Source organism: Mauremys reevesii, linkage group 20 (genome assembly GCF_016161935.1).
Source record: "Mauremys reevesii isolate NIE-2019 linkage group 20, ASM1616193v1, whole genome shotgun sequence".
Lineage (NCBI taxonomy): Eukaryota > Metazoa > Chordata > Testudines > Geoemydidae > Mauremys > Mauremys reevesii.
In genome coordinates, this window is record NC_052642.1 from 13,606,496 (window position 1) to 13,632,564 (window position 26,069).

A 26,069-nucleotide genomic window follows, 5' to 3' on the forward strand; every position below is an offset into this window, starting at 1 on the left:
GGCTGCTCTTCACTGAATGCAATTCTCGGGAATAAATATGTTTTTTTAGTTTAAAATGGCTTGGATTCTGGATTCTTGGTGAATAGCTGGGCTGTTGGGAACAGACACAAGATGATTCCAGCTTCAGAATTGATGATAATTTTAGTCAAGAGAGAAAAATGCAGTGCTATAAAAATCCCTTTCAGTTTTTCTGGTCACTTAAAATATTGTGAGAAGAAATGAACATAGCAATTCTGGGTGAGATTTCCAAAGCTGCCTAGGGGAATTTGGACACCCACTTCCCATTCATTTCTATCTGGGCATCTAAATTTGTTAGGTCTGTTCTACACACACACATTTTAAACTGGTACAACTCCCTTCTATTGCAGATGCAGTTGTACCAGTCTAAATGAGTTTATATTGGCATAGCTTATTCCTGTACAGGAAGGTTCACTCTCTACCTGAGTTATCTTTAGGTGGATTGGCAGAACTCCGACACTGTCTGTCTGAACCCATCTGCACAGCTAGTTGCTCCGCTGCACACTGTCCTATATTTTTATTATATTTTAAAAAAGCATTTTTCTATAGCACGGACACTTTAGAGTTTTAAAGTCATATTGTGTGTGCGGGGGGAGGGAGGTGGTGGTTTGTAATTCAGTTTCTCCCCTCCCCTAATCCTTGCTCAGGTAAAATCCCAATGGGAGTTTTGTGAAAGATCTTCGTGATTTGGCTTATTGTTCTGAAGAGTTTCAGGATTTGTGGTAAATTTTTCAAAAGGGATTTCAATAGAGGTCAGGCACCTAAATACCTTTGAGGATCTGGGTCAAAGTGGCTTGAGCTCCTAAGTGCCTGTCACTTTTGGAAATAGGCACCTAAGTCCCATTGACTTTCAGTGAGAGCTAGGTGTGATGCTGGCAGACCAGGTGGCGGCTCATTCCGAGGTCCCTAAGCCTGACTGAACACAGACAAATGCATAGCTGGAAACCAGTCAGACTCACCTGTGTGTTAGTCCTGTTAAAATACATATTACATTTATAGAGATAGTATCAGAGGGGTAGCCGTGTTAGTCTGGTTCTGTAGAAGCAGCAAAGAATCCTGTGGCACCTTATAGACTAACAGATGTTTTGCAGCATGAGCTTTCGTGGGTGAATACCCACTTCTTCGGATGCAAGCAGTGGAAATTTCCAGGGGAAATTTCCCTGGAAATTTCCACTGCTTGCATCCGAAGAAGTGGGTATTCACCCACGAAAGCTCATGCTGCAAAACATCTGTTAGTCTATAAGGTGCCACAGGATTCTTTGCTGCTTCATTTATAGAGATGTATTTTAATATTTGGACTTCACTAAATGCTTGTGAGTTGCTGCATGCATTGATCTCACTTATAATAAAATTAAAAAGTAAAGCTTTTGATACTGTCTCACATGACCTTCCCATAAACAAACTAGGGGAATGCAACCTAGATGGAGCTACTATAAGGTGGGTGCGAAACTGGTTGGAAAACCATTCCCAGAGAGTAGTTATCAATGGTTCACAGTCATGCTGGAAGGACATAACGAGTGAGGTCCCACAGGGATCAGTTCTGGGTCCAATTCTGTTCAGTATCTTCATCAGTGATTTAGATAACGGCATAGAGAGTACACCTATAAAGTTTGTGACAATACCAAGCTTGGAGGGGTTGCAAGTGCTTAAGCTCTGGAATAAATTGCCCAGGGAGGTTGCGGACTCTCCATCATTGGGGATTTTTAAGAGCAGGTTGGACAAACACCTGTCAGGGATGGTCTAGATAATACTTAGTCCTGCCATGAGTGCAGGGGACTGGACTAGATGACCTCTCGAGGTCCCTTCCAGTTCTGTGAGTCTATGATAATTAAGGCTACGTTTTAGTCATGGGTATTTTTTAGTGAAAGTCATGGACAGGTCACGGGCAGTAAACAAAAATTCATGGCTGGGACCTGTCCATGACTTACTATATACCCCTGACTAAATCTTGGGTGCTCTAGAGCAGGGGGCGGGCCAGCGGTGCGGGCCCCCCACTGCTGATGGGGAGGAGTTGGCGGAGCTGGCAGACTCCCTATCTGGCTCTGTGCGCCTCCCTGGAAGCAGCGACATGTCCCTCGGCTCCTAGGTGGGGGTACAGCCAAGGAGGCTTCATGTGCTGCCTCCGCCCCAAGTACTGGCTCTCAATGGCTGCCTGGCCACGCCTCTGTCGAGGAGCTGAGGGACATGTCACCACTTCTGGGGAGCCCCCCGAGGTATGCGTCGCCCAGAGCCCTCACCCCCTCCTGAACCCCAGCCCTATATGTTAACCTACTTCAACCTGGGAAAAAGAAATGAGTTGTTAAACCTTTAGTTAGTTTAATATAGGATTGACTAAGAGCATTATCTTTGGTGCGAGATCTAAGGTACGATTAACCTGGGGTAAGTGACTGGTCCTTTGGGAGTGGGAGTAACCTGAATATTGTGATTTTTGGGGTGAGGAACCATCTATCACAAAGGCAAGTTTGCCTGGGCGGCAAGATAGACTGAGTACCCAAGGGGATTGTAGTTGACTCCATAGTTAGGCTATTGTAGTGCTTGAGAAGTTCACACTTGATACTTTGGTTGCAGAAATCTAAGTATAGCGCTCACAACCAGTGTGTGCCCTGCTTCCTGACCGTCTGCCTGAGGCTGGCACTCATGGTCATGAGCCACTCCAGACAGCTTGACACTAGACTCCAAACTCATTTTTGAAAATGTCCCTCTTGGTTCAAGAGATTTACTGTGTAAATATTCAGTGCTCTACTGTGTGTTTTTATTATTGGAATGAACACAATAAAATATATAGGAACAAAAAGTGTGTGAGGATAAATTCTTTTGCTGTCCGCTTTTGAATATATGCAGGAAAACAAAGTGGTGGATAGAAAATATCTTTTCAGAAAAGCATTTATACAGACACTGGGGGCAAATACATAAAAAGCATTTTGGCTGAGACCAAAATGACAGCAGCCGCCGTCTCAGACAATACACTTTTACTTGAAGACCTAAAAATCTACATGCCTTTCTGTAAGATGCCACTGAACCTTATTAAAGAGCAACTAGTATTGATTAAACATCAATCTCTGTTGGTTAAACAACCTGGCTGTTTCCTCAAGGTGTCTGTGTCCTTTGCACTGTGGTCTCAAGAATCCTCATCCCGCTTCCAAGCAATTCAGCAAGCTGAAGGCCAGGATCATACTGATTAGCCAGCCTTGTTGCTTTATTATTTTGGCAGGCGACCTTTCCACTAGTTTAGAAAGTATCAGAGAGGAGGACATAACTGCTTCAGAGGGGAGTTGTTCCTTCATCACAAGCACTGGGGTATGCTCTCTAGTCTCTTGTGCTGGCAATAAAAGAAACAGAGCCTGTTAAGAAAAAAACTATCCTTTGTTGGTAAATATTCAACACAAATATCCGTTCTTAAGTAAATGTCAGTTCTTAATTGGTCTACATGAGGGATCACCTCTCACCCCGTGCCACACTGCCACAGCTGCAGTCAGCAGGGATGCGTGAGTTGAATCCTCTTCGTTATAAAAGAGAGGAGGTGGCTGGCAGGGCTTTCTCTGTGATGCTCCAAGACTCTGGAACTTGCTCCCTATTTTAGTTCACTATACTCCAGATTTGGTGGTCTCCTGGACACTCTGCACTAGGGTTTTTGGAGAAGGCTAAGGGTATGCTTCCTGAACACTGAAGGGGATGGAAAGGAGTTTTAGTAGGAAACTGGCTGGCTCAGCTCCTGTTGAATTGATGATTTTAGTGGTGCAGCGAATTTACATTGTATTGTTAATGATGTGATAGGGCACCTAAAGCTTTGGATAATCACCTTTTTAGTAATTATTTAAATTGAAATTAATAAATAAATCCAGGTTAAAATCTTTAACATATTAGCGGCATGGAGAGTTGGGGTGTCAGATCCACTGCTGCTGTAAATTGATGTAACGTTGTTTAAATCACCAGATGAGCCCCTCTGCTTGTGCCCATAACCTCTCCTGCAAATGTCAGTAGCTGGGAGAAGTGACACGGCATTGGAGGAGAAGTGAAGTCTCCAGATTGCCATAATGTTTTCATTCTGTGACAGTGCTGGGGGTGGGCAGCCTTTGAGAAAGTGGGAGCAGAATATTCTGTCGGTCAGTGAGACCTCTTCTAATTAAAGCAAACAAAATAGAAGGTTTGTTATAAGTGGTTTTTTTAAAAAGTTGTTTACTGAAAAGAAAATGGACCTAAAATATATTAAATGTGGGTTAACGCTTTTGAGCATCTCATCAGATAAAATAGAAAGGGCTGAATGTGCTCCCACCAGATTCATAGATCCTAAGGCCAGAAAGAAACACTGTGGTCATCTAGTCTGACCTCCTGCATAACACAGACCGGAGAATTGCTCAGAAATAATTCTTGTTTGAACTAGAGCAGATCTTTTAGAAAAACATCCACTCTCAACTTAAAAATTGCAGTGATTAATAACCCTCACTGGGAAAAATGTATGCTTTATTTCCAGGCTGAGTTTGGCTTTCTTTCTTTGTTTCTCTTACTCAGTTCCTAGTGGAACTTTTAAGACCTTGATCCAGCCAAGTACTTAAATGCTTAACTTTTAGGACCTGAGTAGTCCGGGTGACTTTTTACTAAAGTGTCTTTTGTCTTGTCACCTCTGAAGCAGTTATATACTTCTCAAATATGTTATAGACTAGTGAAAGGTCACTCATGGAACTGCTCCGGTGTTTAAAATTAAGCACGTGCTTAAGTACTTTACTGGATTAGGGTTATGCTGTGATTTGGGTTTTTTAAACTTTTATGTTTTTCATTATTTCCTTCAGTAACAGTTAAGGGGATGTGGCTTGGTCATGCTTTTTTGTTGGCTTTGCCCTATGATCTTGAGTTCCTATTGTTCCTGCAAGGGTCCTTATGGCTCTTATAGGCTGAGACTTTCAAAGCTACTTAGGGGATTTAGGCACCAAATTCCCTTTTATTTCAATGAGAATTACATATTCGGATCATTTAAATGGGGTTGACAGTCTTGGCCATGTAATGTTATATTGCTGGGATACTCTTTATGGGTTCATTGATTTGTTTTCCGTATTGCACTTCTTCCAGGAATTACTATATTGATTCCTAAAAAAATTAATAAAATAAATTACCAGCAAGATGAATACAGTGAATTATTGCTAGAGTTTGGAAAATACTGTGTGTTTTGAGACATTCTTTGTTGTCTATTTTGATAGGCCTCCTTTTGTGATTCTGTTGCTGCAAGTGAAACTGATGTGGAAATATATAATTCAGTAACTGTGGTAACCCGCATCTTCCCTTTCGAGACATGCACCCTCTTCAGTGTTGTCTATGCAAAGATTTCCAGGCTAGTGCCACAGAGGCTCAGGAAAACATTTTGAGAAAGCCAGATTTATGTGAAAAGAGAAAACAGTTGTTTAGTTCACAAGCCTTGAGAATTTTTAATTTAAAGGAAAGACATTCAGAGGGAGAAACCATAGCCTGGTCAAGGCTGACCGTGCACTTAGATTACTTCACATCAGAGTAGTGGGTTGTGAGTCTCAGATTTTCCTACCCCTACTTGCTGGAGCATGGGGAGTAGGAGCAGCCATGGCTGCCCTGCAATATATATATTTTTTGACCCCCATAACACTTACCAGTAGTGTTAGTGGCCTTCCAAGCCTGTGATCTAGGAGCATATACAGCCCCATTATGACTGCCTCCAGCATTGGAGCATTAGCAGAGGGGACGTGAGCTTCAGTCACCATTTCTCCTCCAAGCATTCATTGTAAAGGCTTCATCACTTGTTCCCTAAATGTTCCCAGACTGTCTCATCTCTGATAGATCCCTAAGCGCCCAGTGCTCTGCTTTCTGAAAACAGCACTTAAAACTGATTTATTTTCAAAGGTCTTTACCATAAAAGAAATTGGATCAGCAGAGACTATTGTGATTCAAGCTAGTAGCTGGCATGAAATATGGGGTTTTTCCAAAATGGTTTAAATGGAAACTAATCCATGTTGTTCATGCCAGTCTTTATTAGAATCCTGTTTTCTCTCTCTATCGTAGAGATCACTTAGATGGGAGGCATGAAATGAAGGTGACAGCACTGATGCCGTTAAGGTTATGTTAAACAATCAAAGAATAACCCTGTTATAAAGTGGTTTTCAGAACTTGCACTTTGTGGGCAGTGCAGGCTTTTTAAAGCTCACTTGCATGCTTCTTTAAAGAGCAAAGGAATAGCTGGAAAAGGTGTTGCTATGGAGGTAGCACAACTCAAGCTACAAGCTGTGAATTTTGTCCTGGCAAAACTGTGTTAACCTGTGGGTTAGGGTTTCCGTAGCTGTACTCCTGCCAAATATAGCTAGAATTCCACCTATGCTTTCCGGCCATATTAGTGTGTCTGCATCTTGGGCGAAATTATCCCTGGGGCAACTCACATTACATTCTGTGGAATCTGGCCCTTGTTGGCTTCTACGTGGCTTGTTCCATCATTCTAATACAACCCAGGTTTCCTAGCTATTTATGCACAGCTTAACATGGACCAGCAAATTGACTGAGATTAGCATGATGTGATAAATTCACTGAAACTGCAGACTTGAAACCACTTTGCTGACAGGGATAAGCAGAACATCATAGCCCACAAAAGCTTATACCCAAATACATTTGTTGGTCTCTAAGGTGCCACAAGTACTCCTCGTTCTTTTTGATCATACACACAGATACTGGTTACCTAAGCGAATCTGACTTTGTCCATATTATCAGAAAGAATGTACTTATTTAGTACTAATATAAAATTTGCCACAGTTTTGTTGTATCCTATGACTGTTTCAATCACAAATGGGAATATTGTTGAGCAATACTGCTGTATATACTCGATCAGTTGCAGATATTTTATCAGAATTTTTCAGGTTGGCTTGCAGCACTTTATGGCCTGCATCATGCTTCTCAGTGAAGTGAAAATCATAGGAAAAGGTGTCTCTGGGACAGTGACATGCCTAAATAGACCAACTAAAATATGACAGGTCATTCACTTGACAAAGCTAATCCAAGCCTCAAGAAATGAAATCTCCTCATTCTTTTCTAAGTAATTTGTTTTGCTGTTTTCTATCAGGCAAGATGATGAGAAAACAGTTAAATTCAATGGAGAATATTTCTAATCTGCATTAGTAATTTGCACTGAATTTACTGAATTATGACAGGTAGAATGTTAATACAGTATTACATTTATAGAGATGGAAAAAGGGTGTGTGTGTGTGTGTGTGTGTGAGAGAGAGAGAGAGAATCGTGATAAATTGCAGAATCACGTGATAAATTATGGGACTGTGTGATAAATTGCAGAGCCATGTGGTAATTTGTCATATACTTCTGACTGTCTTACCACCTCTCTGCCCATTAATCCATCACATCTGGCACTTACTCAACATTTTAAACCCTGGAGCAGTTTCATACAAAACTGCAACTTTTTTTTTTAAGAAATCTTTCCTCCTCTCAAACGTGGAAAGTCCCCCCTTCTCCCCTTCACAGGGGCACAGGATGGGTGGCATGCAGCCATACACCTGATACAGCTTTTCTAGACATGTCGCACAGCTTTAAACTCTGATATATCACAGCCTTGCAGAAATACAAATGAGCTTTCTGCCACTGGAAAATGGGTTGGTCCCATCTTTATAACAGGACTCAGTACTCATTTGTAACTGTGGGAGGGCCCAAGAAATGACGTTACTCTCCGGTTGTGAAATTTTCAGGGGCAGAAAAGCTTCTTAGGGCATTTTTAGACATTCATATTGCTGTCTTTGAAACCTGTACAGTTGGTAGTAACGGCACCTGGTTTTATATGGGGGGGTGGGGGGAGAGAGGGAGAAAGAGCTCATTCACTTGCAAACAGAGTATAACATGTTTTTAGAGTACCTCTAGTCTCCCTAATATATGACTTATTTTATGAAAACCTTAATATATACTTGGATTATTAGTTCTCTGGGGCAGAGATTAACTGGGTTCTGTGATGGGCCACTGGAAGCCATCATAATACAAGTAATATATAATAAAATCCACATGAAGAGTTTGTGCTGGTTCTTACCTTTACAGCATGTAAGTTCAACAATTGCCGAATCAGAATATATTAATGGTCCACATAGGCCAATATGTTCTCTAGTTGGATGCTATAGCAGAAGGCATACAAGTCTTATAAATATACCAAATTGGACTATCGGGAGATTTTTTTTTTCTGACATCTGATCTCTATGTTGGCTGAAAAAATGTACAAAATTTCAGGAAGGCATTTAAACTCTCTATTGAATTCCCCTCTTAGGATGCTGTTTGTTCAAGAAATCAGGGCCGGCTCCAGGCACCAGCTCAGCAAGCAGGTGCTTGGGGTGGCACGTTGGGCTCTTAGTCAATTTGGCAGCAGGTCCCTCGGTCTCTCTCGGAGGGAAGGACCTGCCGCCGAAGAAGAAAGCGGCATGGTGGAGCTGCCGCCAATCACGGCTTTTTTTTTTTTCTTCCCGCCACTAGTAGCGGCAAAACCCCTGGAGCTGGCCCTGCCAGAAATATCCTGATACTAATGAATCATGGCACAACTTGCCTTTGTTTGGCTGGAGTATATAAATTACTGACATGTAGAACTAAAACCTCCTACAGTTTCAAGTATCAGAGCGGTAGCCGTGTTAGTCTGGATCTGTAAAAGCAGCACAGAGTCCTGTGGCACCTTATAAACTAACAGATGTATTGGAGCATGAGCTTTTGTGGGATGGGTTGCATTCGACGAAGTGGACATTCACCCACGAAAGCTCATGCTCCAGTACGTCTGTTAGTCTATGAGGTGCCACAGGACTCTTTGCTGCTCCTACAGTTTCATTATCCATGTTCTGTATGGGTGGGGAAGGGAATATTGGTGTATAAGTGTGTTAAAGATGCAGCTAACATGTCTTTGGAATCACATTAGCACCTGTTATGCATAGATTGTTCTTTACAGGGCTATGCCAATTAAATTGAGCCCTTGGTCTTATGTTGCTTCTGTTAGTATTTGCTATCTTGGCAATATCGCTCCAAAACCAAGACACTTGGTCTAATCTAATATAGTGGACGGGTGAGATTGGTGATTGTTGTTGGTGTCAGTAATCTAGACTGGAAATGGGCCTATTTGAGGGTAGGTTACATCATAACTGGTTATTAATGTTGAATAAACTAGAAACTACCTCAAAGTGCCACACTCAGTCTGATTACTTCTGAACTTCAGTAGTGTCCAAAACCTAAACCTGGATTTGAAATTTACAAATGGACTCATACCCTTTACAATGGACTGAATACCCTCAATTTCCTTTACGTTTTGTAGTGCTCAAAGGTGGTGGCTTTTTTTTGTTTGTTTTTTGTTTAAGTGTTGACATACTGGACTCTAGATATCTCTCACTGTGCTGATAGATGTAAATTTGAGGCACGCTGAAGTGTATCCATATTAGATCCCAGTGGATCACAAATAGAGAAACACATTGGTAGAAAAAACACTCGTGATGACACAGGCTCCAAGCGTGCTTGTATATCTCCTCTTACCTCTGTGGACTTGGCTAATAGTGATTGCACCTGGATTTTGATACAATGGACCAAATTCTCTGCTGGTCATTGAATGTAGTTCAGTAATACTACTCACTTACTGCTTTTAGAGGTTCAGATTGAAGCAAAGGGAATACAAGATAACCTGGTCATGCTTTACTGAATAATAAATTTTTTAACATTTAATTTTATTTGGTATATATTAAGTTCACACATGAACTTCATGTGTGAGTGGTGAAGCGGAGAACAGGTTTCTGTCAGTGAGATGAGTACAGGAGGCATAACATGTCAAGGCTTTGAACTGTATAGATGGTCTGAAATCTTTGTTTGAAATGTGAGCTTTAAAAAAACAAGATATTTCCACTTGTTAAATTGCTTCTGACCTAGATGTTGTAAACTCATTAATCCCACATACTTCATAATATGCATAAAAATGTCAGCTCTTTCCGAGCTCCTCAGCAAAGATTCCAAAGCTAGTGCTGTAGTGAGACGCAGTCTAGTGGGTACTAGTCAATGCCCTGTCGGGTAATCCTGAAAAATAATGGGGAATTATTAGAAATATTTATTGATCTACAGTTCACAAAATAAGTGACCAGGTACATTTTTATATTGCGTTTATTTTTGCTCTTTTTATTACTTGTTCTCTTCTTTGCTGATTTACAGAATTCAGTGATTCACAATGGGTTTTGAAGTACTGATGCGGCCTGCACAAGGCATAGCATCTGAGAGCCTCACAATCTTATTATGTATTTATTCTCACAACGTCCCAGTGAGGTGAGGCAGTGCTAACATACCCGTTTTACACATGGGGAACTGAAGCACAGAGACACTAAGTGACTTGTCCAGTCTCTCAGGGGGTCTGTGGTAGAGTGGGAACTTGAACCCAGGTGTCCGAAGCTAGTGCCCTAACCACTGGACCATCCTTTCTCTATCGTTATTCTATATAGATTCTTATATATAACCCTCATCTCCATTGTATCTGAGCCTCTTCCATTAGTGCATTAAGTGACATGACTAACATCTCTTGTGAGGCTTGTGCTCATTTTCATACTCTGCAGGAAGAGTATTTTGTGCATGGTGTAATGTTTTGTTTTGGTAGGACTTGTTTTTATAAATGTCCAGGCTGCTATATATTTGTTAGAGAAGGTAGATTGAAGAAGGCAGAAGGTACTGAGGCTTGTGATGGTCTTTTCTTGCTCTGGGAGTTGATTCCACACTCTCAGACCCGACCCCTAGAAAGCTTTGTCTCCTGTACAAATGAGTTTTATGTTAGAAAGTTCCATTGTGCCTGGAGTTCTTGACCATGGCCCTCATCCCGGTGCTTCAGGTCGTCTTTTAGATATCTTGGGTGCGCCTTGAAGATGAGGACAGAGATTTTGAACTTGATTAGATATTCTATGGGAAGCTAGTGTAGAGATTGGAGGACAAAGTGTCTCATTAGTATGAAGTAGGGTCTGATCCAACACCTGCTGAAGTCAATGGGAGGCTTTCTGTTGATTTCACTGGGCACTGGGCCAGGTGAGTGGATCAGATTTTTCAAAAGGCTCAGCACCCATAGCTGGGGCCAGATTTTCAAGAGCACAGCTCCCATTTAGGCACCAAAATCCATAGCCAGGTTTTCAAAAGAGCTCAGCATGTTCCATGCACGTCAGGTGCTGAAGGGTCACATTGGTAACTGCTAGCTACTGATCTCTTGAAAATCTGGCCACTCTTATAGATGTAAAAATAGGAGCTGAGATTTCTTGAAAATCTAGTATTCAGGATCTTCTCCCATCCCTGTGACTTCTCTGCTTGTTCCAAGATTTGAGAGACCTAGGGCAGTCTGTGGCTAGTTCATTTTCAGGTTTAAATTAAAAAAAATAATCATTGTCAATGTAATCTCATCTCTAACCTTCCCCCATCACTTGCTGTTGTAATGTAAGCCATTACAGTCCATTGGTTTCTACCTCTGTATGGGATCTGATTATCTTTTTTGTTACTGTAATTTACATAATGATGTAATTAGCATAAATTGCTATAATGATGGTATAAATAAAGACTGCCAGAAAAAATCTGTAAAACGTTGATATCTCATCAGAGAGGTTCAGTCCTGCTAAGCCTTGTTATTATTTTACCTCATTAAAACGCTTTCAGTAAATAATAAAACACACAATTTCCCCGTAATCAGCTTCATTTCAATGGCTAATGAAATTTCTCTGGCATTTTCTCTAGTAGGTCATGCTGTACAATCCTCTCTCCCACAGAGCTGTAACTCTTCAATAGTACTATTGTGTTGTATTGCCATCATGACAAAGAAGGCCTCCAATTATGTAAGCCTCCATAATTTAGCCTGTACAATAAAGCCTGGGTGGTCCTGAGATCTGTTGCTCGTTCAGAACCCAGGAAGAAAAGGTCCCTTCCGATGAGCCAAGTTTTTAAACCCCTTCTTTCTATACTTTTCTGTAGGTATGTGTGGATTCAGAGGAGTTTATTTACTTGTTTGGGTAGCAAAATGTGAAATATTTATCTGCTAAAACTAGAGCTGAATGAATAATTGATTTTTTTTCCCCTTCAGATTAGAGAGGCTATTAAAATAAAAAACTCAGTAATAATGGGGGATTTCAACTATCCCCATATTGTCCTGAGGTGAATATGTACCCAGTCAGGATGCAGAGATAAAGTTTCTTGACACCTTAAATGACTGCTTCTTCGAGCAGCTAGTCCTGGGAATGGATGACAGGGGATGGATTGCTTGATGATTACCTGTTTTGTTCCTTCCCTCTGGGACACCTGGCATTGGCCACTGTCGAAAAACAGGATACTGGGACCTTTGGTCTGACCCAGTATGGCTGTTCTTATGTTCTAAGTGTGCTGGATGTTTCATGATTGCCAGGTTTTTTTGTACAAACATTAATTGGCTAAACCCGACAATCCTATGAAGAAGGAAAGCATAATTACCCCATTTTTACATATAAAGAAACTGAGATACAGAGAATAAATGTCTTTGATTTCCTGTGGCCACTCAGCATGGCAATGGCATAATCTGGAAATGGATTAGTGTTGTTCTGTCCTACAGATAGGTATAAAGAATGCAGAGACCCATGTGTGGTTCCGGCAAGGGACACAGATAATTTGTGCTACTTCTGGGTGAAGGTGAGACCTACAATTAATTATTTCAGTCCTTTATTGGCGTTCTAGTTTCTAGTCCAATGCCAGTTCACAAGAGCATTCTATGAGTGTTATGTATGCTCTTGCTTTTATATACACATGAAAGCAAGCCTTGTGCCTGTAGTATTATGTGATGCACTCATCCTGTCTCATCATGCTGAGAGAGAACAGAGGAAATGTTGGCTGTTTAGAACTGGCAAGCTACCTTCCCCATTTGCTTTCATACTCTTTTAAAACTCTCCAGAAACATTAGAACAACCACCAGAAACCCATAGCAGCAGCAGAAAATGAGAACCTACCTTAAACAGTGACTGGGTTTGTTACTTTCTCAATAATATCCTTAACTTCTACCACTTTTACAGGAAGGAAGCACTGCTCCCCTTTCAAAGCAGCAAATCCCCGCAGAACAGGTGGGGCTGCAACACGGTGCTATGTGTGATGTTAGAAAGTGCACATTTTCTGTCACTGACTTTCAAAAGGGTTTCATGGTCTCCTTTCCCTCTGAGACAGATGAGAAAATGTTAGAGACTAGAGATTGTACATTTCTGCTGTCCCAGGATTTAACAGCCTTCCTCTACAAGAAAAAGAAGGTAACATAGTTAGCTGCTTGTGTGGGGGTTTTTTTTCCCCCCCCAGGGATGCTGAGTACTCACACCTCGAACTGAAGTAATCCTCTCTTGCTTGGGTGTTGTGGTGCTTAATTAGTTTATAAAGTCACTTGAGAACCTGAAATGAAAGATGCTATGCCAGAGCCAAATGGTCTTTTAACTTTATTATGCTTTGATTGTATTGTAACATGGCCTTTTTAATCACAAGTCTGCTATAATTTACAATGTCTCTGATCTTAAAAATAACTTACCTCTTCTTCATTCTGCTTCTAATAAGGGAGGAGGGAAGAGCTGCAGAGCCCTGTGGTGAAATCATTAATGTCCCCTCCCATCATGCGTTGTGACTGATCTGGGGCTTCTAATACTCTCAAATCAAAGTTCCCTTTCAGCACATGGGAGGCTTTAGTGGTTTGCAAGATTTGGAACAACCATCTTGGGTAATGCTGGAGAGAAAGGAGAGTTCGCGTAATCGAAGCAAGGGTCATGAGAGGAGTAGACTGTAGGAGGAAATGAACAGGTTTAGGAGATAAAGCAGAACGTCTCTGTTCTTGTACCAGAGTTCTCTGTAGCTTATGTTCAGGCATATACCAAAGGAAATGGATTTTTCACCCTTAGTTCAATGCCTGGTTGGTTCTACAGAGTCACTAGACAAATAGCAAACTCTACTTATTAAGGTGTCAGGTCTTGAAGGTTAAATTCATTTTTCACTGTTTGGAGTCTTCAAGTCAGGTGAAAATCTGTTGCTGGAAAAGTGTGAGGAGGCAGGAGAAGGGGCTGTATCAGATCATTTTCTAGGTTCAGAGACAGAAATAGGTCCCCCTCCCCGATGTGACTGCCGCTTGAAGAGATTGAACTGCCTCAAAGACTCCGTAACCTCCTGAGTCTGTGATAATGATGAGACCCCAACTTGACTGTGCTGGCAGACTCTGGCTGAAGGGACATAGGGTGGGGGTCTGGGCATCAATTATTTGTTAGTAATGTTTATATTAAAATAGGGAAGATGTATCATGATCAGTGGAGTGGATCAGCGTATCATGATCAGTGAAGTGAGTGGGTCCATGTTCCCTGAAGGGACTGTTATTCACACCATTTGTTCAACTTGACCTGCATTCAGCTTCACTCTTTGCTAATGAAAAAGGGACCCCACCTTACAAGCTCTTTAAATCCTACACAGAATACTATCCGACCTTAGTTTCTGTCCTCTAGCTGCTTTTAAATGGCTTTCGACAAAATTTTGTGTTAGGTAAAGTTAATGTGCTGTTTTAATAACTTCAGAAGCTCCCTTTGTTGGAAGCTCTAAGAACATAGTAGCAAATATGGAAATAAAGTGGACTTTTAGGGTATGATAATCCCTGGATGCTTTTAGGAGAACTGCCTGCCCTGCAATAGAAACCAATATAGTACATCCCAGTATATTAATGTTGGGTCAAACAGTCAGTAGAATTCACCAAGTGGAGACAACAGTGAGTCAAGATAACTTTAATTATTTGCTCTCCAAAGTACTTTAAGAAATGGGTGCGGTTTCTTTTCCTTCTTTCCGTTGGAGCAAACAGGCAGTCAGCACAGGGCAGAGAAAATCTAGTCAGAACTACGGAAAGAGTTCAGAGTGTCTGAAGGTCCCTGCTTTGCTACAGTCTCTGGCTGGTTGCTCTCTGCAGTTTTATCCCAAGCTCACAAGGTGTGTGGGGGGGGAGATCTGAGATTCCACTGTGTGTGTGCAGGGGGACAGGATCGGAACAGGTGGATCTTTTCTTCACAAAGCTTGACTGATCACTTCTGATGCCGATGTCTCCTAACTGCCATAAACCACAGTAGGGTGGAGTGTCCCTTAATGTCAGCAAGTGGTTGGCCCCAGGTATAAATGTGACAATCAAGCTGACAACAGAGCTAATCAAATCCCATCCTACAGCCGTTTCCTAGGTAACCAACACACACAGCTAGAGAAAAGGTGCTGAACACTGTGTGTGGAGACCAGAGTGCACCTTGGCAGCTCTACTTTTAAACGCTTTTAAGAATAGTGCAGAAAAGCAGCCCCCAAAATGGACAATGTGATACTCCATTTATCCTTACTGGGTTTGCTCATGGGGAAGGAATTCTTAATGTGAGACACTCTCTTTTCACGTGGGCTTGAGGGGTTTGTTTCCCCTAGGCTTACCAGTAGAGACCCATTCGTGTCCACCTATCATCACTGTCACAAATGTTCTTCCATCCTTAATATATTGCTACCCAGGCAACCTGTTTGTGATGGAGCCAGCCGTGGGCCCTTCAGGAGGAGAGGATGAATGCAATAGTCATTGAGGCCCTTGGTATATATTTGTCTGTCTTTTTTTCTCTCCTTTTCCTCCTTCCATTGTGGTTGCTAGATGGAAAGACATTTCTTGATGCTCTGAGCAGTGTGAGATTTTTTTTCCTCTTCCTCAGCAAGGCCTTACAATCTGGTTGTCTCCCCCCACCCCTAAATGTTCAGACTTTCCTTAGCAATGGGAACAGTGCAAACAGTTTCTCCAATCCATGATGTGAAACCATAGGGCGTCTGCAGATTTGTGTCCTGCTTGCCTGGCCACCAAAATAGATAGGTTCCTTTCCTTTTAGAACATGCATTTGGGGCTCCTCTAAAAATGGAAAGTTGGGCAGATTTTAATTTCGGTTGAGTCAATCATATGTAGAAAACCCCATTTCTATAGACTTTTGTACTTTCAATTCATTTGATTAAAGCACACAGTCTGTTAATGTAGCTTCTGAGATCTGTTCCCTAACCTGAAGGGTTTTATTAAGCTAAGAAAGAAAATGATTTGCACATGATCAGCAAGGATTCTCTCCATTACGGAGGGGAAAAAATGAGGATTAAATTTAGATTTACCCATACCAAGGTCATAATCTACCTGCAGTAGAGATGGATGACAGGATGATTCCAGGAGACCCATCTAATACTGCGAATTTACATTGTCTGAGAATCTGTTTTGATCATGGAGATTTACAAGTTTTGTCCCTTAATGTCTGAGAACAGAAATAGTGCAACTTTGCTGTAAAAGCACCATTTTAATAATAATTTCAAGCACCATTTCAATAATAATTTCAGCACAGCAGCAGACATGGTCATTAAGGCATGGATGGAGGATATATTGCATAATGCAACTTACTTACTGGTCTGTCACTTGTGGAATGTATGAACAAAAGTGTTGTCGTGTAAGATTACACCAATGGTCCATCTAGTGTTCTCTGTCCTTGAAAGCAGAAAGTATATAGAGGAAACTACAAGAAATCCAGTAATGGACATTTATGGAATAACTTGCAACAAGGGAAGTTTCTTCCTGACCACCGCAAGTTAGTGATTGGTGTATGCCCTGAAGCATGTAGATTTACATTGAAAACAAACCAGAAAACTCTTCAATTTCACTTTTTTAAATAAATTGGATGGTGAATAAGCATTTAGATAACTATCTATTATTAAACCTCTAGGCTCCTAATCACATTCAGATACATTTATATAATGTGTGTCCATGTCAAAAAGTACATTAAATTGTTGGTTTTCCCTTTGTGATTGGATTTTTTTTACATCTAACTCTGAGACTAGACTATAACTGGATTCACTGCTCTTCTGTTACGTAGTGAGTGTTAAAGCTGTATATTTATGCAAATTAGGGGAACAAATATTCCAGGGATGCTGTATCCAGACCTCAACCCCTTTGGTCACAAATGTGACAGTGCTTTTAGTATAAATAATTGTCTTTTACCCCTGTAGGTTAAACAAGACATGAGAGAAACTATCTTCTATAAAATATGGCATGGTTGCTATCAATAATCTGTGCTTGTTGACGTTAATGGCACTATGGCCCTCATCTGAAGCCAGTGGAGAGGCTTCCCATTATTATTGTTTCCAACACAGTAGGGTCTATGTAGTTCTCCAACAGAATTCAGGGCCCTATTGGGCTAGGTGCTATAGAAAAGCACAATAAGAGACAGTCCCTGCCCTATGAAGCTTACAAGCTGAATTGATGAGACATACAAGGTGGGAGAAAGGCAGTAATATTACATGGGAAACTGAGGCACGGAAAGATTACGTGACTTGCCCAAGGTCAAACAGGAGGTCCAATGGGCTCTTCAGTCTAGCAGAGAAAAGTATAACAATCCAATGGCTAGAAATTAAAGCTAGACGAATTCAAACGGAAAATAAAGTGTACATTTTTAATAGTGAGAGTAATGAACCATTAGAACAACTTACCAAGGGTCATGGAGGATTCTACATCATTGAACATTTTTAAATCAAGATTGGCTGTTCTAAAAGCTCTTATTTAGGAATTATTGTGGGAATGAAAGATTCTGTTGGATGTGGAACTGTAAGACATCTAGTCCAGGCTTCTGGTTAATAACAGGATTCCCAACAGAATTGTTTCAAATTTAAAACCAGACTAAATATCTTGTCTACACATGGAGCTATTCAGGAATAGCTATTGCACTTTAAATCTGAATTAACTTGTAATTAACTTGTAGACAAGCCCTTAGTGACTCATCTCTACAGATCTCTTTAGACAATCAGATAGCCAAATGCTAAAGTGCTACGTTTTTTATTTTTCTCCCTTGCAGGTGAATTATATAGAGCCTCTTTGAGAAAACAAAGATTCCCTGCACAAGGCAGCATTGAAATACATGAGGACAATGAGGTGAGATGCTTTCCTGCAATATAGCTTTGTTGATTTCCTGAATCTGAAGACTAGATGCAGAAATAAGTGTTGATTACAAAAGTCTAACTAACCCAGTTACATCAATACTTTTATCTGAATGTTCCTGAGAACTGTATTCTGTTACAGCTATTTTATTTATTTGTTACACTTTATACGTTCATTAACAGTAGGAGAATATATATACACAGAGAACATGAAAAAATGGGTGTTGTCATACCAACTGTAAGCTTGGCTGAAAAACAGACACATTTTCCAAAAAGAGATTACCAAGTCCATTTAGTGCCACAATGTAAAGACCTATGTTGAAATGCAAATTTAATAAAAGTATACGTAGCAGTAATAGAACATAAATTTGGTTTCTAGAAGAAAGAACAGAAACTGAGCAAATGAACAACTCTCTCTAGAAGTTTTTAGGTAGCCAGGGTCTATCTGTCCACACAGTAGTTACAGTACAGGCATCAGTAGCGCAAACTTCACCACTCTTACCCAGCCTGACCCAAAGCTCATTGAAGTCAGTTGTTCCACTGACACCTGGCACTGGCCACTGTCGGAAGAGAGGATACTGGGCTAGATGGACCTTTGGTCTGACCCAGCATGGCTGTTCTTATGTTCTAAGGTAAAGCATTCTCTGTCAACTTCTCAAAGCAGATACGTCAACATATAGGTCTATCACTGTTTCACTGATATGTTTTTCATTCCTTTCCAGTAAATGGAAGTGTGTCATGAATGTTTTTGACTTTGAACAAGAGGTCCCCGACCTAAAAAGGTTGAGAAATGCTGCATTCTAACCCCTGCTGACATAGAGTGGTGTTGACCCAGAATTATTTTTCTTCTCTAGAAAATGTGAGGATTTCAGTTTAAACCTTTCTGACAAATCCAACAAAATGAGATTAGTTTAGCTCCTGATACTAGACATTTAGGCTGCCTCAAGATTTTGGACATCTTCCCATCTGGATATACTGCCAATAGCATTTGTTGTGCATAAAACCATTCATAATCTTCTTTGGATCTGACTTCTACATCTAAGCCTCAGGCATAAAAGCTTCTACGCTAGAGTGTAGTGTGCTGTATCTAACTCGGAGATACTTGAATGAAATTGATTTTTTTCCAAAGTAAAATATACAAAAGATCACTCCGAGCCTGAAAATACATCACTAATTGTCTATGGAGGTTGACACCAAGTGCACCAACATTGCTCTCGCAAAGCCTGTTCTAACAAAAGCCTATTCAAATGACTATTTCTTTTCTTCAGGAAGGAGCTCAGCACAGGAACTGTAAAACTCACGTCCTTATTCTTGTCCTACATGGGGGCAACATCTTAGATACAGGAGGAGGGGACCAGAACTGCAAGATGGCTGACATCAACACCTTCAGTTCCGTGTTTGAGAAGGTGACCCGAGCCCATTTCCCTGCTGCGCTGGGCCACATCTTAATCAGGCTTGTCCACTGCCCAGCCATCTGTCTGGAGGCTTTCTCTCTTGTTTCCAAGTAAGTTCATTTTCATTCTAAGGCACAGCTTTGTAAAGTGTGGCCCTCCAAGGTCTATGCTATTCACAAGCTTTTTTATATGGTTATAGTGCTTTCATTGGCCAGGCATGGGATAATGCAAGTCCCCCTTACCCTCTTGCCCATTTAATTAGTAAGGACATGGTCCTGTCCTTTTCTGGATGGATGCGGCAGTAGAAAAGAGGGTTATAAGGTGACTCTGCCTTCCCATTCAGCACTCAATGGTAACTGCAACTTTGTGCTAGGCTTTCCATTGGTGCCGAAATACTGTGGCTCCCATGGGAAGGGGGCATACTGCTGGCTCAAGAAGTTGGTTAGGTCCTTGGCCCTAGTACGTGGGCTGTGATGTACAGGTACCATTAGGCACACCCTCACATACGTTGTCTCCTCACCCCTTGGCTTCCCACATCCATCTTACATTGGGTTGGCAAGTTAATTCCAATGACTGATGTGTCCCTAGCTCCCACCCTCAATAGTTATTCAGCTCCTGGGGATATAAATTGGGATTCATCTCATACCATGTGACTAGTAGCTATGATGTGGACAATGGATTATTGCTTGCTGTGTTTAGACTTGAGTGTGGATTACATCATGAGCCATTTCAGACCCACAGAGCCCAATCCTGAAGTCATTGCTTAAGGAGGCTCAAAAAGTGACTCCAAGTCCATGTAACTGCTCTTTAGCTGTAATATCTATCAGGGTAGGCATGGGAGATTTTTGAAATCATGTAGGCAATTAAGGTGCACAAATACCATTGACTTTTAACAGGTATTGTGCTCCTAAATCCCTTTGTTTCGAAAACATACCTTATGGTCAATAATATCAGTAAAAAAATGTTTACCTGGCATCTATGTTGAGAAACATAATGTTACCCATACATCCTTTGACACTTAAAAGAAATTTAAGATGTACAAATTGCTTTCAAAAATAAACTCCCGCATCCCATAAGTGGGGAAGAAAACAGGCTTGATGAGCATTGATGTTCCTTTTCTCTAATATCGGACAACTACTGTGAATAATCCGCAGTCACTGTTTTTCTTGCTTTAAAAGCTATGACTGCCAGATCTGCGTGCCAGTGTCCCAACTGGCATTGACAAATCTAACCTCGCATGCTTGTTGTTTAGATGCTGCAGTGCTGAACACTATAGAAGAATTTGGTAGATAATTTTCATTGTTTAAACAACTAAGATGGTTTATTGCTTAAATTGGTTTAGGAATAAAGTGGAAAGAAAATTCTGAGGAGTTAAAACAGTAATTATGATTAGCTTTGACGAACTCTCCTTAGCACTGGAAAAGCAGGAAGGAAATAGCCTTCAACACGTTTAGTGGCTTGTGATCAGCCTTGTTGCTGGGGAAGAATTTAAATCTGAACTTTTTTTAACTCTGTAACGTAACTAAAACACAAAGGCATTATAGTGTCTATTCACCTGCTAATGGCAGTTAATGTAACCTCAAAATGCCTATAGTGTTTTGCAGTTCAGCATTCATTTATCATAATTAACTTAAGCGACTGCAAGATAAAGCAAGGGTTTGAATGAGCTATTAAGATGCTTTTTCAAACACCTATTGACTTTGGAGGATGAAGGTACTGGCCTTACAAAGGAGGATTTGGTAGCATGAGAGATACATTGGGTCTGATGGATTTTTCTTTCTTAACAGATGCTCTTGCTAGAGGATATAAATGAATATGGTGCTTGGGGCCTGTATTTATATTAGAGAGGGTGCTTCTCATGTTGATCAATTCTTGGTCTATAGAGCTATGAATCTGCAGTAAGTAGTTTCTGGTGCCTGATTATGAATATGAAGCTCACCTCTTAGACCAATAAAGTTAACCTTTGAGTATCATGGGAATAGATTATAAAGTCACTTAATTGTTTATAGAACAAACATTTGCTTTTGACCTCTACTTCTTCCTTGTTTGGGTGCAGTCCTGATGGAGTGGTGTGATGGAAATACCACAGCCCAGGAAGGCTTAGACTTTTTCAGTGGATTATTTCCTTGTTATGAAAGAAATTTAGTGTGCTGAAATGAAGGATGTTCTTTCCTAGTCTATTTTTAGTTAATGGAATGCATGTAAAGCCTAATCCAGCACTTGTTGAGAATAATAGCAAAAGACTCCCACTGATTTGAATGGATACTGGATACGGCCCATAGCTCCCATGAATTCATTGAACTAGAATGGACTAAACAGCAACAACAAGGTAGCAAAGCTTCCATTGACACAGCATTATGGTATTCAAATATTGTGGACATGAGCACAGCATGCTGGAATCTTGAGCTGGTTTATTTTTTTCACCAGTGGGAATGCCTGACTGCTTTGCAAAACTCCATTCCAAACACGTTAAAATGGCTTTGCTATGCAAGAACATGTGGGCTGGAATCTTGGTCTCATGGGTGGCTGTTGTGCTGCCTGGCCATCTGTTCATTCTGCCCTCTGCGTAGGGGGGCGTGTTGGAGGTGATAAGGGGAATGGGCATGTCGAGGAGAGGCTAGTATGATTGCTGCAACTAGAGAAGATTAAAGCAGCCCTTAGGAATTAGGTTATCTCTGCTCCAGGGAATGATGGATGGATAGACAGACTAACCAGTTTCACTGGTGTATCTAGCTACTTTGAGGTTCTTTTTTTGTTGTTTATGTTGAGAAAAACACAAAAGATAAACAAAGCCCCAGTAGAGAAAAGCAATTTTGTTCTTTTAAAAATCAGTTTTGTTAACCAAATGTTGTTAGTAACATAGATTAGGAAACTCAGGTCTTAAAAATAGTTAATTTTTAGCTCAAGTCCATCCTTGGAAGTATGCCACACAGTCATCTGTCAATGTAAACTATGCACAAACCCAAATCGTTTGTGGACACTGCATGACATAAAGTAGTGTCCATTTTAAAGATTGGGTGTAAAGCAGAGACCAATTTGTTCCTCCCTTACATTTCTAGCTGCTAGGTCCAGTCTGAGGCACTGTTCTAAAGGAGAGCCACATTGCTTTGTATAGTTAGCAATGACAGGGCTTTCAGTTTATAAAGTGACTGAAATAAAACATTAGTTTGTATTTTTTTTAAAAAGAATCTTTCACAAGATAGTTTAGTTCCTGCCCATCTTTCTGCAGGGCAATATATTATGCCTGGTTTGTACAATCTATCAGATCATATTGTCGTTAAAGCCAGTAGCTTTCTGAGATTTCTGGTGGGAATTCTTCTGTGCAGTGAAAATCATTGTGCTATAAAACACATGCATAATATTTCAGAAGAAAAACAAGTCACCATGAAAAATTAAATGCAACTTTCAGTGAGATGATAGTCAGCAATTACACCTCAGAGACAGGCTTAGTTTAATATTTACTGCACTCTTAAAGCAAAAACCAATCTTCATAACTTGAAGCTGCTAACTAGACATTAAAAATGGCCACATCCTAAAGTGCCCATTCTGTGTGCTCATATAAAAATGTCTTCCCCTAGAATTAGTTTATCATGACTATTAACTTAAGCATTTATCATCGTTGTAGTAGTAACAATTCCAGATTCGTGTTCCGTTCAACAATGCTGTGTGATGTGAGAGATGACATCCAGCAGCTCCTTATAGAGAGGAGAGCTGGCCTTTGTAGTTAAGGCACTGGCCTGGGATCAGATGATCTGGGTTCAATTCCTGGATCTGCCACAGACTCCCTGTAGGGCCTTGACCAAGTCAGTTCATCTCTCTGTGCCTCATTCCCCCACAAAATTGATTAATAGTGACATAAAGCAACTTCAGTGGACTTCGGCTCCTAACCTTAGGCCCTGATTCTGTAAAGGGAAGTTAATGGGACTCGGTGAAGGAGTAACAGTCCCCTTGTAGGACTGGGGGCCTAATAGCAACCAAGTAACAGATCTGATTTTCCTTTCCCTCTCTGCCAAAACCAGGGCTGGCTCCAGGCACCAGCATTCCATGCAGGGGCTTGGGGCAGCAATCTGCAAGGGGCGGCAGTCTGTGTGTTTTTGGTCCCCAAGCAGCGCGCTGAATTGCCGCCGCGGGGACAGTCCGTGTGCCATTAGGGCAGCACGCGTGGTTTCCGCGGCGGTGGCAATTCGGCGGCAGCTTCTACGTTCAGCTGCCCACGGCGGCGCAGCTTCTGTCTTCCGCCTGAAGACAGAAGCTGCCGCCAAATTGCCGCCATCGCAGAAACGCGTGTGCCGCCCTAATGGCACACGGGCTGCCCCTGCCGTCCATGGCGGCAATTCGGCGTGCTGCTTGAGGCGGCAAAAACAATAGAGCCGGCCCGGGACAAAACCATCCTCCCACGTGACACGCCCACACTAAGCAAACTAAGGCAAAGGGGGCCAATCCTGCCTCCTTAGCATCTGGTAGAAAAATTGCCATTGAGTTTAGTAAGGTTGGCTCTCCTATCATTGTAATGGTAATTGATTACTTTCTCCTCAGTTCTATTAATGTATTTCTATTTGCCTGTGACATTAGACCAGGCAGTATTCCAAAAAGGAGGCTAGCTGTGTAAATATAGAATGTTCACTAATGGGTTTAATTAAAACCTTTAACAACCTCTTCACTGTTTTCTCATGGTCGGGTGAAATGAATTCAGAAATAAATGATATGGCTTTTCTTTGGTTTCATCCACAAAATCACTTTGCAATTATTGTCCTGGGACTCATGTCAAAACATATCCACTTCCCTAATTGCCCTTTTTTTTTACTCATTATTTTTGCAGCACTGGAATTCATTTATTAAATGACAGAAACTTTTCAAGTAAATAATTAGCTTTTTCCTTAGTCTTGAGCTCTTCTGTGCTCATAGCTTTTTGTATGCAGTAAACAGTATTTTCTAGGCCAATTTGACTGTAAACTCTGGGAACCATGGTCTGTTCCCTTTAAGGAAAGGAAATTTGTGTTTGATGCAAGACAAAAGGAATGCAAATAGAGGGTGGGGAACCTGGCCTTTTCGGTAATAGGTTAATCCAGTATCTGTAGAGGGCAGAGGGGAAGTAGATAGTATAGGAAATACCCCACCCATACTATTAAATCAGAGGTGCAACCCAGGGGCCCAATTTCTATTCTGCTACTTTCCTTTTGTGTCACTCTGCAGACACAATGGCTAGAAACCCAATGTAGCAGGCCAGCTGGGAAAGTCCCCTGTAAAGGGGGAATCTCTGGGTGAAATACAGTTGGTATAAGTTGCCACTTCTGGGGTATAAAAAAATGGAACATCCAGGATGATCCTGAGCCCATGCAACTGGACAGCTGGCAGTGTGCACTGAGCAGCCTTACAGATTTCCTGGGACAGTTACCTCAATAACGGGATGATCCTGGGAAAATTTGGGCAGGTGGCAACCCAGTGCTGGCTGAGCCCCTTGGGACCTGAGTCACTCCTGAGTTTGCTCTAACTTACGGTGGAGGCCGACCTCAGAATCAGAGAGTAGTAAGAGTGGCAGAAAGCCCTCTTTGGCAAAGCACAGATTGGCCAAACCTAAGAATAAGGCTATTTTAAAAAGGCGTATGATGTAATGATTCACCTGTTGTAGACAGATGCCGTTTCTATGTAACTTACAGATACCAGCAAGTCGATACTAGAATCCTGATTCTTTAACCTTCAAAACACTGACTACTGCCACTTATGTCACAGGAGATTTCTTTTAGTAGCTGCTGGTATTTGGTCTCTTACCCATATGTTAGCTAGCCACCAGGGGACATCATCATTCATAGCCACAAAGCCAGTGCTGCTGAATGTCTTGTAACAATTTAAGCTCTTGTGCTGCCCTGCCTGAATCCTTGACACTTGTGCAGTTGTATCAAGGGGATCCCAAAGTCCAGAAACTTACCTGCCAACCTTTAGCAACTAAGGGACTGATCCAACGCCCCTTTGCAGTCAGTAGAAAAACTCCAACTGACTTCAATGGGCATTAGACTGTAAAAAGGCGAAATGTCATTATTTAAATATCTCCTTTTAGAGTTTGTTTCTGATTATTGCCATGCTCTGAGTCCGCAACCAACATAACGGATGGACCATTTTCTATCCATACAAGATAATCAGTGTCACAGTAGTTTATATCATAAATACTATAAATGAGCAAAGGGATGAAGTTGCATTTTTTATAGTCGACTTGTATTGAAAACAGAGATATTTAGCTTGCCAGAACTGTTCTTTATTTATTCAGCTGATCACATATTGGAACCTGTGCTTGAAATGTAAATTTTATTTTTAATGAACTTAAAGTAATAATTTTGAGACTGCTCTGTTGTGGAAGATATAGGGAGGAGAATCATTCTGGGCAACAATTAATATATTGTGGATGAAAATGGAATTCTGTATATAGGGGCTAGATTGGTATTAAAGACTTGTGCCGGTGTCATTTTAAGAATAAAGGGAGAGCCAATAGGAGTTGGATGCCAAGTTGTCATTTGTGTCTTTGAAAATCTGTCGTCTCTAAATGAGGAGTAGCTGTTATCTAATTGAACCACCTGTAAATCCAGGTTTAAGCTTCCATCCTGCAAAAACACACAAGCATATTGTCATAGGTCTTCTCCCCCACTTGGAGCTGTTGGGTTCCAAGATGGGGACCTGGACTGACCTCTCTAAAACTAAATCCTAGTTTAGTTTCTGTCCTCTGGTTCCACACAGTCAGTTTTT

General features: G+C 41.1%; 1 protein-coding gene across 10 annotated transcripts in view; it reads left to right on the top strand.

The window, feature by feature from the left end:
- PITPNM3 (PITPNM family member 3) overlaps positions 1–26,069 on the top strand; it is a 357,499-nt gene that overhangs the window by 247,090 nt on the left and 84,340 nt on the right. For all 10 annotated transcript variants that reach the window (XM_039507588.1, XM_039507587.1, XM_039507586.1 and 7 more), the window contains 2 exons: positions 17,859–17,935; positions 19,209–19,444. In XM_039507588.1, coding sequence (XP_039363522.1) covers positions 17,859–17,935; positions 19,209–19,444 — 313 coding nt within the window. The remainder of the gene's footprint in view (positions 1–17,858; positions 17,936–19,208; positions 19,445–26,069) is intronic.